Consider the following 12,527-nt stretch of genomic DNA (forward strand, 5'->3'; position numbering starts at 1 on the left):
TAACGTGCAAGTGGCTGAGCACTCCACAGACAAGTGTACCCTTAACGTAGTTCTCGGGGATATTCAGCGTGACACAGTGTGACAAGGCTGACCCTTTGAATTACAGGCACAACAGAAACAGGAAGTAAGAGTGAGAGAAAGTTGTGGTGAAAGAGTGCAGCAGGGTTCACCACCATCCCCTGCCGGCGCCACGTGGAGCTTTAGGTGTTTTCGCTCAATAAACATTCACAACGCCCGGTCTGGGAATCGAAACCGCGATCCTATGACCGCGAGTCCGCTGCCCTAACCACCGGGCCATTGCGCCGCCACGCAAGTGTGTAAGACTGCAGCAAATACACATATATAAAGTAGCTACCCTGTGCTGTCTGCTCACAACATACCTTAGTTCCCTTACAAGACTGATCTTGCACCTAACCTCAGTTAGAGAAAGCTCTTAACTGGTATTTTATTTTATAGACCAGTCAGTTCTTGACTGATACTTAATTTTACAGACCCCCCAAAAGGATGAAGTGCAAAGTTGACTCTTAGTGGGATTTGATATCAGAATACCCAGAGCTGGAACAGATACTACAAGGTATTTTTTTCAGATGCTCTAATGAACCTGCTAGTTTGAAACAATGTTTTGATGATAGATAAATTTATGTACTAAAATACAAATAAGCATATTTATTAAATGATGGAGGTATGACGTTTTCCAAACTCTACCACAGCACACAACATCGAAAGGTAGTTAATCTGTTGCTCTCAGCTTCTACAATTCTACCACTTAACCCAATATTAAAATAAATTCTTCTTTTTTTTAACATAGGAAATAGAGCTTCAGATTTGTAGGACTGGAGAGGAAATTAAAAATTGTAGTTTTCATATTCTGTCAAAGAACATCAGACATGTAAATGAAGAATTTGTTCTATAATAAAAATAATAATGATTTCATGTATTTTCCACCAGTGTGAAGGATGAGGGGGGACAATAAAAAGACAGACACAAAGTGTGGGGGTTTACATATAATGAAATAAATAAATAATAATAAAAATAGAGTAAGTATAAATGGTATACAATGAAAAGGAAGGGAAATATACATAGTATACAAAGGTTAAAAAAAAGTGGTGGGGGAGTGATGGAGATGTAGTCCTGAGACAGGATGACCTCTAGGGATATTCAAGGAACCCCACTGTCCAAGATCTTCCTGAACAACAAAGGCAAGTGCCATTTCCAATTCCCTTCCTTCAACTCACAGGTCTACACTCAAAGAGGTACCATCCACATGTGCCATTTTTGCAACTTTCACCTACCTTCCAATAAACTCACTCAAGGACAGCACTTCCCTCTCCACTCTCAATTTCCTTTTCGAGTGAAACCTGAAGAAGTCAATGAGACCTCTATCAAAGAGGAATGTGTCTGTCCTCATGCATTTCAACCTCATCCACTGGACAACCTCTTTTGCCATAGCCACCAGGCAGAGGAAAACTGCTTTGCCTGATTAGAGAAGGGTGGCAGGGTAATCACCACTATGGACCCATCCTACATGTGACAGCAGCTATTTGACATAACCCCCACAAGTCAGTAATCCCCAGACACTGAACAAGTGCATGTGGAATAGTTTTGTCACTGTGTGCATCTCGGACAAGCCCGTCTATCAGCACATTTGTGCCTGTAGAGTTTATCTCAAACTGGTAGCACTGCCAGACCAAAGGCATCTGGAAATTATCCATGATAGTTCCCAACCACAAAGTCCTCTGAAACAGACCGGCGAGTTCATTTTCATTGATGCTCAGAGTCTTCTTCAGAACATCATCACACACCCCTGCCACTAATCCTCTAATGATAATAATAATAATAATAATAATTATAAAGTAAAAACCAAGTTCACATATTCAATTCATCAAGAACATATTACAACAACAAGTATACTACAACTATTATTACTACTACTACTACTACTACTACTACTACTAATAATAATAATAATAATAATCCTTTCTACTATAGGCACAAGGCTTGAAATTTGTGGGGAGGAGGCTAGTCAATTACATAGACCCCAGTGTTTCTACTGACTGTGTTATCCTAATTAATTACAAGTATTAATCAAACTATTATTAAGAGTGAAACTTAATTCATTAATACTTAAAATCATCCCCTTCTTCTCCCTGTCCACATCACAAAATAAATTACAAAATTTTAAAAGACTAAATTAAAAAAAATTGGACATGATTTGCAGTGGTGTAACCGTGTGATTGAGAAGCCTGCTTCCAAGCTATGTGGTTTTGGGTTCAGTCCCACTGCATGGTACCTTGGGTAAGTGTCTTCTGCTATAGCCCTGAGTCAAGCAAATTTTGTGAGTGGATGTGGTAGATAGAAACTGAAAATAAGCATGTTGTATCTATCTATCTATCTACTTACCTACATACCTACTTATTATATGTGTGTGTGTGCATGCGCGTTGTATATGTGTGTTGTTCCTTACCACTGCTTCAAAGTTCAGTAAAAGGTAATAGTGCTAAACCAGGTGAAGAATTAAACCCACCAATCAATTCAAGAACAACTAGGAATGCAAAGAAAAACCAAAACAAATACTGCAAAACACAGAGGTGAACATGGCAGCAAGTTTGCTTCCCAACCATGTGGTTTCAGGTTCAGTCCCACTGCAGAGCACCTTGGGCAGGTAAGTGTCTCCTACTATACAAAATCTATTTGCATGGCTTTGTCCTTGTGAACAGATTTAGTATACAGAAACTGAAAGAAGTCTGTTGTGTACACATATGGAAACAGATGCGGGTTGGCGACAGGAAGGCCATCTGGCCATAAAGAATCTGCCTCAACAAATTCCATCTGACCCATGGAAGCATGGAAAAGTGGACATTAGAACAATGATGATGATGGTTACAACACTGATAGAGATTTCTCATACTGATGCAAAATTATAAGTTCATAAAACAGATTCTGTAAATGCCCAGTTTGAATTCCTGTGACTCTACAGAGAACAAAATATAACAATTATCACTCATCAAGGTTGGAAACCAGGATAAAGCTAAACATGGCATCTGTCATTTCAAGAAGTTTGTGCATGAATTTGGATTATCATGAGAGGGGACTATTCCAGATAATCAACCTGATTCTCATAGCACTGATTTCCTAAATCAGTTGGAAGGTGGGTCAATGTAATTAGTAGTATACAAAGACACAGTGGAATGGTGAGGGCAGTCTGTATATCCCACTGAACTCTGAGGTGCGATTCTCACAGCACTGCTGTTTGACATTACCTTTTTGCCTGATGAAAGTTGACCACTGATGGTTAAAGAGTTCCCTTATACAGTTGTTGGGAAAGTCAGTCTTCAGATATATAGAGTGACATCATCATCATCACTTTTTAACAGCCATCTTCCATGTTGGCATGGGCTGGACAGTTCAAAAGAATCTCATTGGCTGGAAGACTGCCTTGTGCTCCAATACCTGCTTTGGTACGGTTTCTATGGTTGGATGCTCTTCCTAACACCAACTACTTTACAGAGTGTACTGGATGCTTTACTTTTTCTTATGGCACCAACACTAGTGAGGTTGCCATGTAGCTCACAAAACCAACATCCCATTTGATTGAGTGGAACTACAGTACAGAGAGAGACAGCTTAGTACTTACCTGTTATCAACAGTCAATTTTTTTTTTTTACTAAAGGATTAGTAAATAAGTTATTATACTTGTGAGATAAGTGTAATAGTTGATTGATGGACTTTCAGAATAGCAATCACTACATCATGGAGAAGGAAAGAGACAATCAATTGAGTGATTGTTTAATGGTTTATTAACTAATCCTTTGCTAAATAAAAACATTGGCTGTTGAAAACAGGAAAGTATGATTAGCTCTAGGTCAGGCAATGAGAGACAAAAATGTATGAAAGGGATTGGAACAAGTTTCTTCATACTGTGATTTTTCAATGCCTGGCTTTTCACAGAGTTTAAGACTTGTTGGCTACACTCAATCCGAATAAAGCATGACTATCAACCAATTTAATTCCTCTTCAGCCAAAGAATGTGGCCTTCAAACAGAAAAAAAAAATCACTATTTTGAAGTGTTGCTGGTTGGTCATAAACTAGCATTGTGATTAAACATATACCTATGTTCAAAGATATTTCAGTTATGGCCACTCCATCCTGTTTTCAGAGTCGACGTATCTCAAGACAACATTTTCCAATGCAATGCGAACATTTTTTTTTCATATTGAAGGGTGTAATTTGAGCTAAATCTTGGCTGTTGTTTCTAGCAAGTGGAGTGACTATATGGAGAACCTCTCGTATGATGATGATGTCTCTAGGAACTTGTGAAAAAAATGATTTACAGTTTAAAACCAAAACAGTAATTTAATATAAGATGCATAACTATGAACTGGCAAAAATTAAATACAAAGGCATAGGCATGGCTGTGTGGTTAAAAAGCTTGCTTCTCAACCATGTGGTTTGAGGTTCAGTCCTACTGTGCAGCATCTTGGACAAGTGCTTTCTATTATAGCCATAAACTGACCATAGACTTGTGAGTAGATTTCATAGAAAGACAGTGAAAGAAGCATGTTGTGTGTGTGTGTGTGTGTGTGTCTGCACATGAGTATCTGCATGTTTGTTTACAGTTGCAGTTCTCTGAAAACTGCTTTATTCCTTCAAAGACATGTGGAATAAAATTTTTTAGTCTAAAATCAAGTAAAAGTGAGTGACAGGAAGGGCATCTGATTGTAAAACAACACCTTGATAATTTCATCTAATCCATGCTAACATGGAAAAATGGATATAAAAGGAAAATGAACAAATGGCCATTGTCCTCAGCACAGATATGACTCACATTCTTATGAACTTACAACCCCTCCTCGGTCCTAGAAAAAGATTCTCATTCCTAAGAGATTCACCCCTTTGTGGTGATTAAAGTGGAGAAAGAATTAATGGCAGAGTTTTATAATATATGTCCTTTGAAGTCCCATAACTCATGAGAAAAAATAAGGGCTCAGAAGTGGAGAGGGAGCAAAAATGTAAAAAAATAACAAAGAAATTTTTGTAAATGAAGGTTTCCATACTCCACAAAGATAGACAACTAAATCCAAACCTATCAGATTCCTCTGTTCCCTTTCCTCAGGTTTTCACTACAGCAAAAACTTTGTCATTTACAACATGATTTAATGTTTGTAAAGCATTTGAAAAAAGTAATGATCAACTTCTAGCAACTGTCAGCAGAAATTGTTCCTGTCAATTATATCTTGCAAAGAATTCCAGTCCAGTGTCTACACAAAGACTACCAGATCAATTTCAATGAAAAGTAGAACAGAGTTTCAAAACATAGCATATTACGTAAGAAAAGTATCCCAAATTGAAGATTTTACAGCATAATTACAGTTTGACGCCCACAAAACTTTGTTTAATGATTCATAAGTCTTTAATGATATTTTGCAAAGTTAAGTTTTCAAAGGTGTAGGATGATGATTACGGTGACAAACTTTGTTTTCTTTCTTTTTACACCTTTGAAAATTAATTTTTGCAAGATTTCACTAATTTTACTAGTAAATTACAAAAATATAGTTAAACATTATTTAGTTGCTAATTACAAGAATACATTTAAGAATATTGGCATAGTTGCTAATTACAAATATATATATATATATTCATCATCATCATTTAACGTTCACTTTCCATACTGGCATGGGTTGGATGTTTGACTGAGGACTGGTGAACCAGAAGGCTGCACCACGCTCAATCTAATCTGGCAAAGTTTCTACAGCTGGATGCCCTTCCTAACGTCAAACACTCCGAGAGTGTAGTGGGTGCTTTTACATGTCACTGGCATGGGAGCCAATCCGTGGCCCTAAATTATAAATCGTGGAGGTGCGTGGTTTAATGATTGTAAGATTGTGGCTTCAATTCCAAGACCACACGAAGCTTTGTGTACTTGAGCAAAACACTTCATTTCATGGTACTCCAGTGCACTAAGCTTGTAAAAATGGGCAATCCTGCAATGGATTGGCATCTTGTCTGGTGTGGGGAGGTATATATACCAAAGAATCTGGGAAACCAGCCTTATAAGAGCCTATGGTTGAGGAAGGACCTTTGATCCTTTTTCTTCTTTCTTTTCAAGTTGCTAATTCCTAATTAATTACAAGAAAATGTGTAAGAATTGTTTAGTTGATCATTACAGGAATACACATAAGGATTGCTTAGTTGCTAATTGTAAAACTATTATTAGTAAGGATTGTGAAAATACATATAAGGATCACTTGGCTGTAAATTGCAAGAATATATACTCTTTTACTTGTTTCAGTCTTTTGACTGTGGCCATGCTGGAGCACCGCCTTTAGTCGAGCAAATCGACCCCAAGACTTATTCTTTGAAAGCCTAGTACTTATTCTATCAGTCTCTTTTGTCGAACTGCTAAGTTATGGGGACATAAACATACCAACATCGGTTGTCAAGTGATGTTGGGGAGACAAACACAGACACAAAAACACATACATATATATATATATATATATATATATATACGACGGGCTTCTTTCAGTTTCCGTCTACCAAATCCACTCACAAGGCTTTGGTCGGCCCGAGGCTATAGTAGAAGATACTTGCCCAAGGTGCCACGCAGTGGGACTGAACCCGGGACCATGTGGTTGGTATGCAAGCTACTTACCACACAGCCACTCCTACGCCTATATGTAAGGATTACTTAGTTGCTAAGTACAAAAATATATGTAAGGATTATTTAGTAGCTAATTCGATATGATGTTCAATAAGGTTAACTTTAAAGCAGCAAATAGCCCAAATTAAAAACAAAAAAAAATTTAAATACTAGCATAAATTTAAATTGTAGCCCAATGTGGCCGACCAGCTTGACACAATGTGAGAAGTCTGGATCTTTGAAAAGAGAGAACAAGGGAGTTGTAGTGGGCTGGTGCTTCATTTATCAATATTGAATTACAAATTCACTTCGGCAGGATACGAAGTCAGAGCGCAGAAGAACAAAAGACCTGGGTGAATGCAAAGCATTTTATCCAACGCTTTCACAATTCAGTCAGTTTGCTACCTTATGATTTCCCTAAGTACCTTGATCAATTAGCTTAGAATGAACTTCATCTCTCGAGTTTCATGAAAGGTTATTGTATAAAGCTTCATACCACCTTTCATAAAGAGAATGGAGTGCAATTTGTTTAAAAGTTTCATTTCAATTTGTTTCTTTTCTTTTCCGGTTCAAATTCCGCTGAGGTCGATTTTGCCTTTCATCCTTTGAGGGTCGATAAAATAAGTACCAGTTGAAAATTGGGGTCGAGATAATCAATTTGTTCTCTCTGTCTAAAATTGCTGGCCTTGTGCGAAAATTTGGAACTCTTTCTCTCTCTTCTAACGTTTTTAGTTTGAATTCTAAGGTCTCAACATCGTCTTCCATTCCTCCAAAGATCAAAATCGTATTTGTGATGATTGTTACATTCAAATTTTCTCCTCTTCTCTAATTTGTATCCTTGAACCAATGAAGGAAATCACTATTCGTCTCGTGTTATCTGTACTTCATTCTTTCGATGGAAGTAACCAAAACCAGTGCTAGTCACGAGTTTGAGTAACACACGATATGGAATAACCCTGTTGACTATCTACAATTAAGTTAAGACTCAGGGGAGAAAGAGCACAAAGTGAGCAGTTGAGAAAGTTCAAGAATAACAGTGAACTTTAAAATAACCACCTGATAGATTTGGTAAACTGTATTAGGGGTGATGACAGCGATACAGAAATGTTTAGAGGTGAAGGAGGAAGGATAAGGGAGAAAGAGATAAGATGCATGTTTGTTTCTGCAAGAAGTATTCTATAGAGTAACTATATGGTTACTATTGTTATTGAATGCTAAATGTAATATTACACACGTACACACACAGGTTTAGTGGATGAAAAGAGAAACAGAGCAATGTTTATTTTTAATCGACAGAAAATGACTCGAGGCACTCATCAAAGCTTAACATGCTATGCAGAAGTCTCGGCTGTAGAGACACTTTTGTAACTTTTCGCTGATAGATATACGGAAGATCAGACAAGAAAAGTAACAAATGACAATAAATGTATGAATATATAGGTTAAACTAAAGCGTTTGACCAGAGCACAAATACAAATGGAAAATAGTGTAATAGGTGTAAAGCAACTTGCTCTGAACGAATATGGAAAAAAAAAATGTGCGCTCGCGATACATGTCTGAAAAGCCTTGGGTTTCGTTTCAAAAGTACTTGTTGAAATAGACAAGTATCAAGTTTCACATATGCTTGGAAACGAAAATCCAAGCGCTTGAGTAACGTTGTATTACAGTTCGTTATAACAATCTGCATGTGTGTGTGTGCGTGTTGAAGTGTAGCATTCATTGTCGTACAGTACACGTGGAAGTGACAAAATTGTGTTGACGTGAGAAAAGTTAAGTGATATATGAAGTTGGAGGTCGTAAAAGAGATAGACGGTGATATGGGCAATCTGTCCGTGTGTTAAATTAGGAAAAGCATGAAAAAGATGCGTTTTTTGTGTGTTTATTATGCATATACTATCGATGTGATGTGTTCATAACCATGTGTTTAAGTGAAACAGAAGGAAAGAATCTCTATGCAAGCTGAATCGTGAAATATTTATGAACATTTTCATGTTTGTAATATGTGCATACAAGGACTGTTGTTGCTTAGCAGCCAGTCAGCCTTGATCGAGCAGTCGTCTTAACCAAGTCGTCTCTATTGTGACCATCCCAGCTTTTTTTTTGCATATTTATAGTTACATTAATCAACACGTCCTTCCTTTACGACGGTAGGGCGTGGTTTGAGGGAGATCTGGCCGTTATTTCTCGCAGGTCGAGCAATTATGTAGGAAGTGTGTATGTGTGTGAAAGTGATACGCGGTCTAGTTCTAAGAGACATGATGTTTTGCATATCGGAGACGAAAAGAGTGTCATTAATGAGATGTGAAAAAAAAAGTTAGAATGAAATGCGAGTACGACGTGTATTGAAAGCAAGGTGGGTCTATGAGTGTAATTGAGGGTATCACTAAAATGGGTATGTGGCTGGTGCGCCCCAGGACAGCTCTGATCGAGTGGTGTAAGATCAAAAACAGTCCTGTCGCGACTGTTTTTCCCTTTCCTACATGCAGAGAGGGGACCCAGGACTATACCATTCAACGAATTCATTTCTTAGACGATAATAAAGTGTGATTTGTGGGAGATTTGGCTGTTATTTCTAACAATCCGATCAACCACATAGAGGATCCCGCTTTGTCTTGGGTGGGTGTAAGTGAAATATGCACATGGGTACGTGTATGTGTGTTGTAAATAAGAGCAAGTTTGTGCAAGTGATGGGCGATTTGTTGTGAATAAGATCAATCAGTGTGTGTGTGTAAATGATGTGTTGCGCGTCAAACCATGATTTTGTGCGCACAGACACATATATGGAAGAGAGGTGTCAATGTGACGCTGCAGTTCTTACGTAGAAATACAAATCATTTGTATTTCTTTTGTGTTTTGTTTTATTTTTAGCACAAAAAGAAAGGTTGTGAAGTTTATGCTTCAAACAGACTACAATAAATAAAATGAAACTTAATAAAGAAAAAAAAGATTTAAAAAAAAAAACTGACCGTTGAGTTGGGACGATAACGATTCTCTGTCTCTTTTAAACTTCTCACTAACAATATCGGAATGTCGAAGGCGGGACTGGATGTCATGATACATATAGACAAAATACATTAAAGACACCAAGGTTACGGCAATCAGTAGATTCCGGATTGCAGCTCCGTTTCGCTTGATCATACTTTTTTCACTGGTTTGGAGTCGTTTACGCAGATGTTGTTGGATGGAGACAAGTAAAAAAAAAAAAGAAAAATTAGATAAGTGTGCAAACCTATATGTATGAATGTATATGGACGTGGATAGATGGAGTGGCTTGAAGCATATAATATATAGATAATATATATTATACTTTCGTACTAATTATTTGCTGACGTTGTTATTACACTTGCTTTTAGTGTCGGTCTGGCTGTTCGTTGCAGGGCTATTTAAGAAAGGATGCTAAATTTTCTTTTTTTGTGTTCTCTAACTCCCCAAGACATTGATCTACCTATCAATACATCTATTTAGCTATCGATCCATCATCTATTGATCTTCCGTAAACATTTGTGTGTGTGTGTGCATACGTATCCTATATTACTCCGAGACGTTCTCTTCCTGTCGTTAGCTACTATCGTACCAAGGCCACTAAGACTTCTGTTAACTATGTGTTTGCGCGTGTATGTGTGTGTGTGTGTGAGTCTATGAGAGGGTACATGTGTCAGCAATAAGTGTGTAAGACACTATACGTGTATGTCTACTAACACCAAAGCAAACACTAATCATGATTTGTCAGTGTGTGAATTCATATGGGTATATGCGGAAATTTGCATACTGGCACACACATATATATATGGTTGTATATGCGTGAGAATCTAAAATATAGACATGTGAGTTCATCTACTAGACGGTCTATACCAAAACAAATGGCATTTGTTTTCTAGTAGGCTATACGTGTGTGTATATATGCGTTTGTGTACCTATAATTGCCTGCGAACGCAACGCAAACCTCTTTAATTTCTTGTGGTTATCGTGTGTATAGAAAAATCTGACATTATTTGTATGTACCTAAATGTGTGTGTTATAATCAGTGTAAATTTTTTTCAAAAATGCGTATGCTTGTAACTACTTACGAATTCATTTATCCCTGTGTATAAATGCCGATATATATCGATCTCTTTGTCTTTCTCTATAAATAAATATTAACAGAGGTAGATATGCGATACGTGTTTGTGTGCGCGCGTCTGCCCAACTACGAGTTAATCACTTCGAAGAAACTTTTACTGCCTTCAGACAGCCCACCTGACACGTCATTTATGGACTAAACTGCACTTGAATCGAAACAGGCCTATTGTAGTGTCCAGGGCGTCGTCATTAGGTTCTTAGTTCAACTTTTCTCGAGATCAATTTTGCTGTTTATCCTTTCTGGTCGATAAATCAAAGTACCAGTCAATACTAGAATCGGTGCTGTCGATAAACTACATCCCCTAAAAATTTCTGGACTTGTGCTTTAATTAGAAATTTTTTATATAGGCACTGGACCAACGTAAAACAATACGATAATATTTATTGCAAGGAGTTAATGAAATATAAAATACATACTGATGTAAATAAATTTGAGAATATGTTTAAAGCGTTTAGATATATATGATAGATTATATATGAATATAAGATGATATATTTATCATAAGGTCTCAGTATATAGTGAGAGCCAAATGAAAGATAAACAGCGTAGATAGATCTGAGAATTTTTTTTTTCTTAGTTGAAGCAATTTCACTTTATTATTTCCTGGGAAAATATGTGTGCCCACAACCTTTAATTTTGCTTCAAATAAAATATATAGGGTGTTTGTCGAACAGAAACCAATATTATAACATGTTGCGATGCTTTATTCCTGAAAAAAAAAATTATCATAGGTTTTCTCTTAAATAGTTTCAAATTTCACATTTAAACATTATATCAAAAATTGTTGAATATTTTTCTTGAATAGCCCCCCCCCCCCACTAAATTTTAGGGTGAATTATATGAAGACAGAATATTTAATTTAACAAACAACATTACAGACATGAGAGGAATGAATTGGATTCAATCATGATTCGAACCTGAATTGCCGATATACAGGTGACCAGGGTCTAAATACTCTATCACACGAAATCGACAAGTATTTAATGCCAGATATATCTAACCGGTTAACTACAAACACATACGGTGTGAAACTGAAGAGTATTTCAAATTACATTAAAATATTTTATTAAAAGTCTCAAATTGTTTTGTTTAGTGATTTTGGCGTCAATTTCAGGTGTGTAAACGTCACTTCCGGTTTAGGCAAATTTATTTTTCTAGAGAGCGACTCAGTTATTGCACGGTAAAGGTATTTTACTTCCGCATTAGATTCCTTCATGTAATTATTTATCGTAGAGAGCTGATCGTAGAACGATCACAGTCGGTTACATAATATTGAAAATATTTTAATTTTATTGAGTTTGGGGAGAGTATTCATATTGAGCAAAGGCGTTATCTAAACGCGATACAGTGTGAACTAGTTTTGTAATTTCCGTCACCTTTCGTTTTTTATACGTGTCTAATTGTTACGTAGTGGAGGCGCAATGGCCCAGTGGTTAGGGCAGCGGACTCGCGGTCATAGGATCGCGGTTTCGATTACCAGACCGGGCATTGTGAGTGTTTATTGAGCGAAAACACCTAAAGCTCCACGAGGCTCCGGCAGGGGATGGTGGCGAACCCTGCTGTACTCTTTCACCACTACTTTCTCTCACTCTCACTTCCTGTTTCTGTTGTGCCTGTATTTAAAAGGGTCAGCCTTGTCACACTGTGTCACGCTGAATATCCCCGAGAACTACGTTAAGGGTACACGTGTCTGTGGAATGTTCAGCCACTTGCACGTTAATTTCACGAGCAGGCTGTTCCGTTGATCGGATCAGCTGGAACCCTCG

General features: G+C 37.3%; 1 protein-coding gene across 4 annotated transcripts in view; it reads right to left on the reverse strand.

Moving 5' to 3' along the window:
* Window positions 1-11,067, reverse strand: part of LOC106876311 (Golgi integral membrane protein 4) — a 181,624-nt gene extending 170,557 nt beyond the window's left edge. The window contains exons 1-2 of one of the 4 annotated variants that reach the window (XR_008265325.1): window positions 10,709-11,062; window positions 9,608-9,789 (exon numbers count right to left, since the gene is read on the reverse strand). Coding sequence is in view for 3 of the 4 variants with exons in the window: in XM_052972202.1 (XP_052828162.1) it covers window positions 9,608-9,789; window positions 10,709-10,716 (190 nt within the window). In the remaining variant the exon portion in view is untranslated. Of the gene's footprint in view, window positions 1-9,607; window positions 9,790-10,708 lie in introns of all 4 variants that reach the window. The other 3 variants (XM_052972202.1, XM_014924813.2, XM_052972203.1) reach the window with 3 other exon arrangements.
* Window positions 11,068-12,527: the final 1,460 nt, after the last annotated feature.

The sequence above is a fragment of the Octopus bimaculoides genome, chromosome 12, assembly GCF_001194135.2.
Source record: "Octopus bimaculoides isolate UCB-OBI-ISO-001 chromosome 12, ASM119413v2, whole genome shotgun sequence".
Lineage (NCBI taxonomy): Eukaryota > Metazoa > Mollusca > Cephalopoda > Octopoda > Octopodidae > Octopus > Octopus bimaculoides.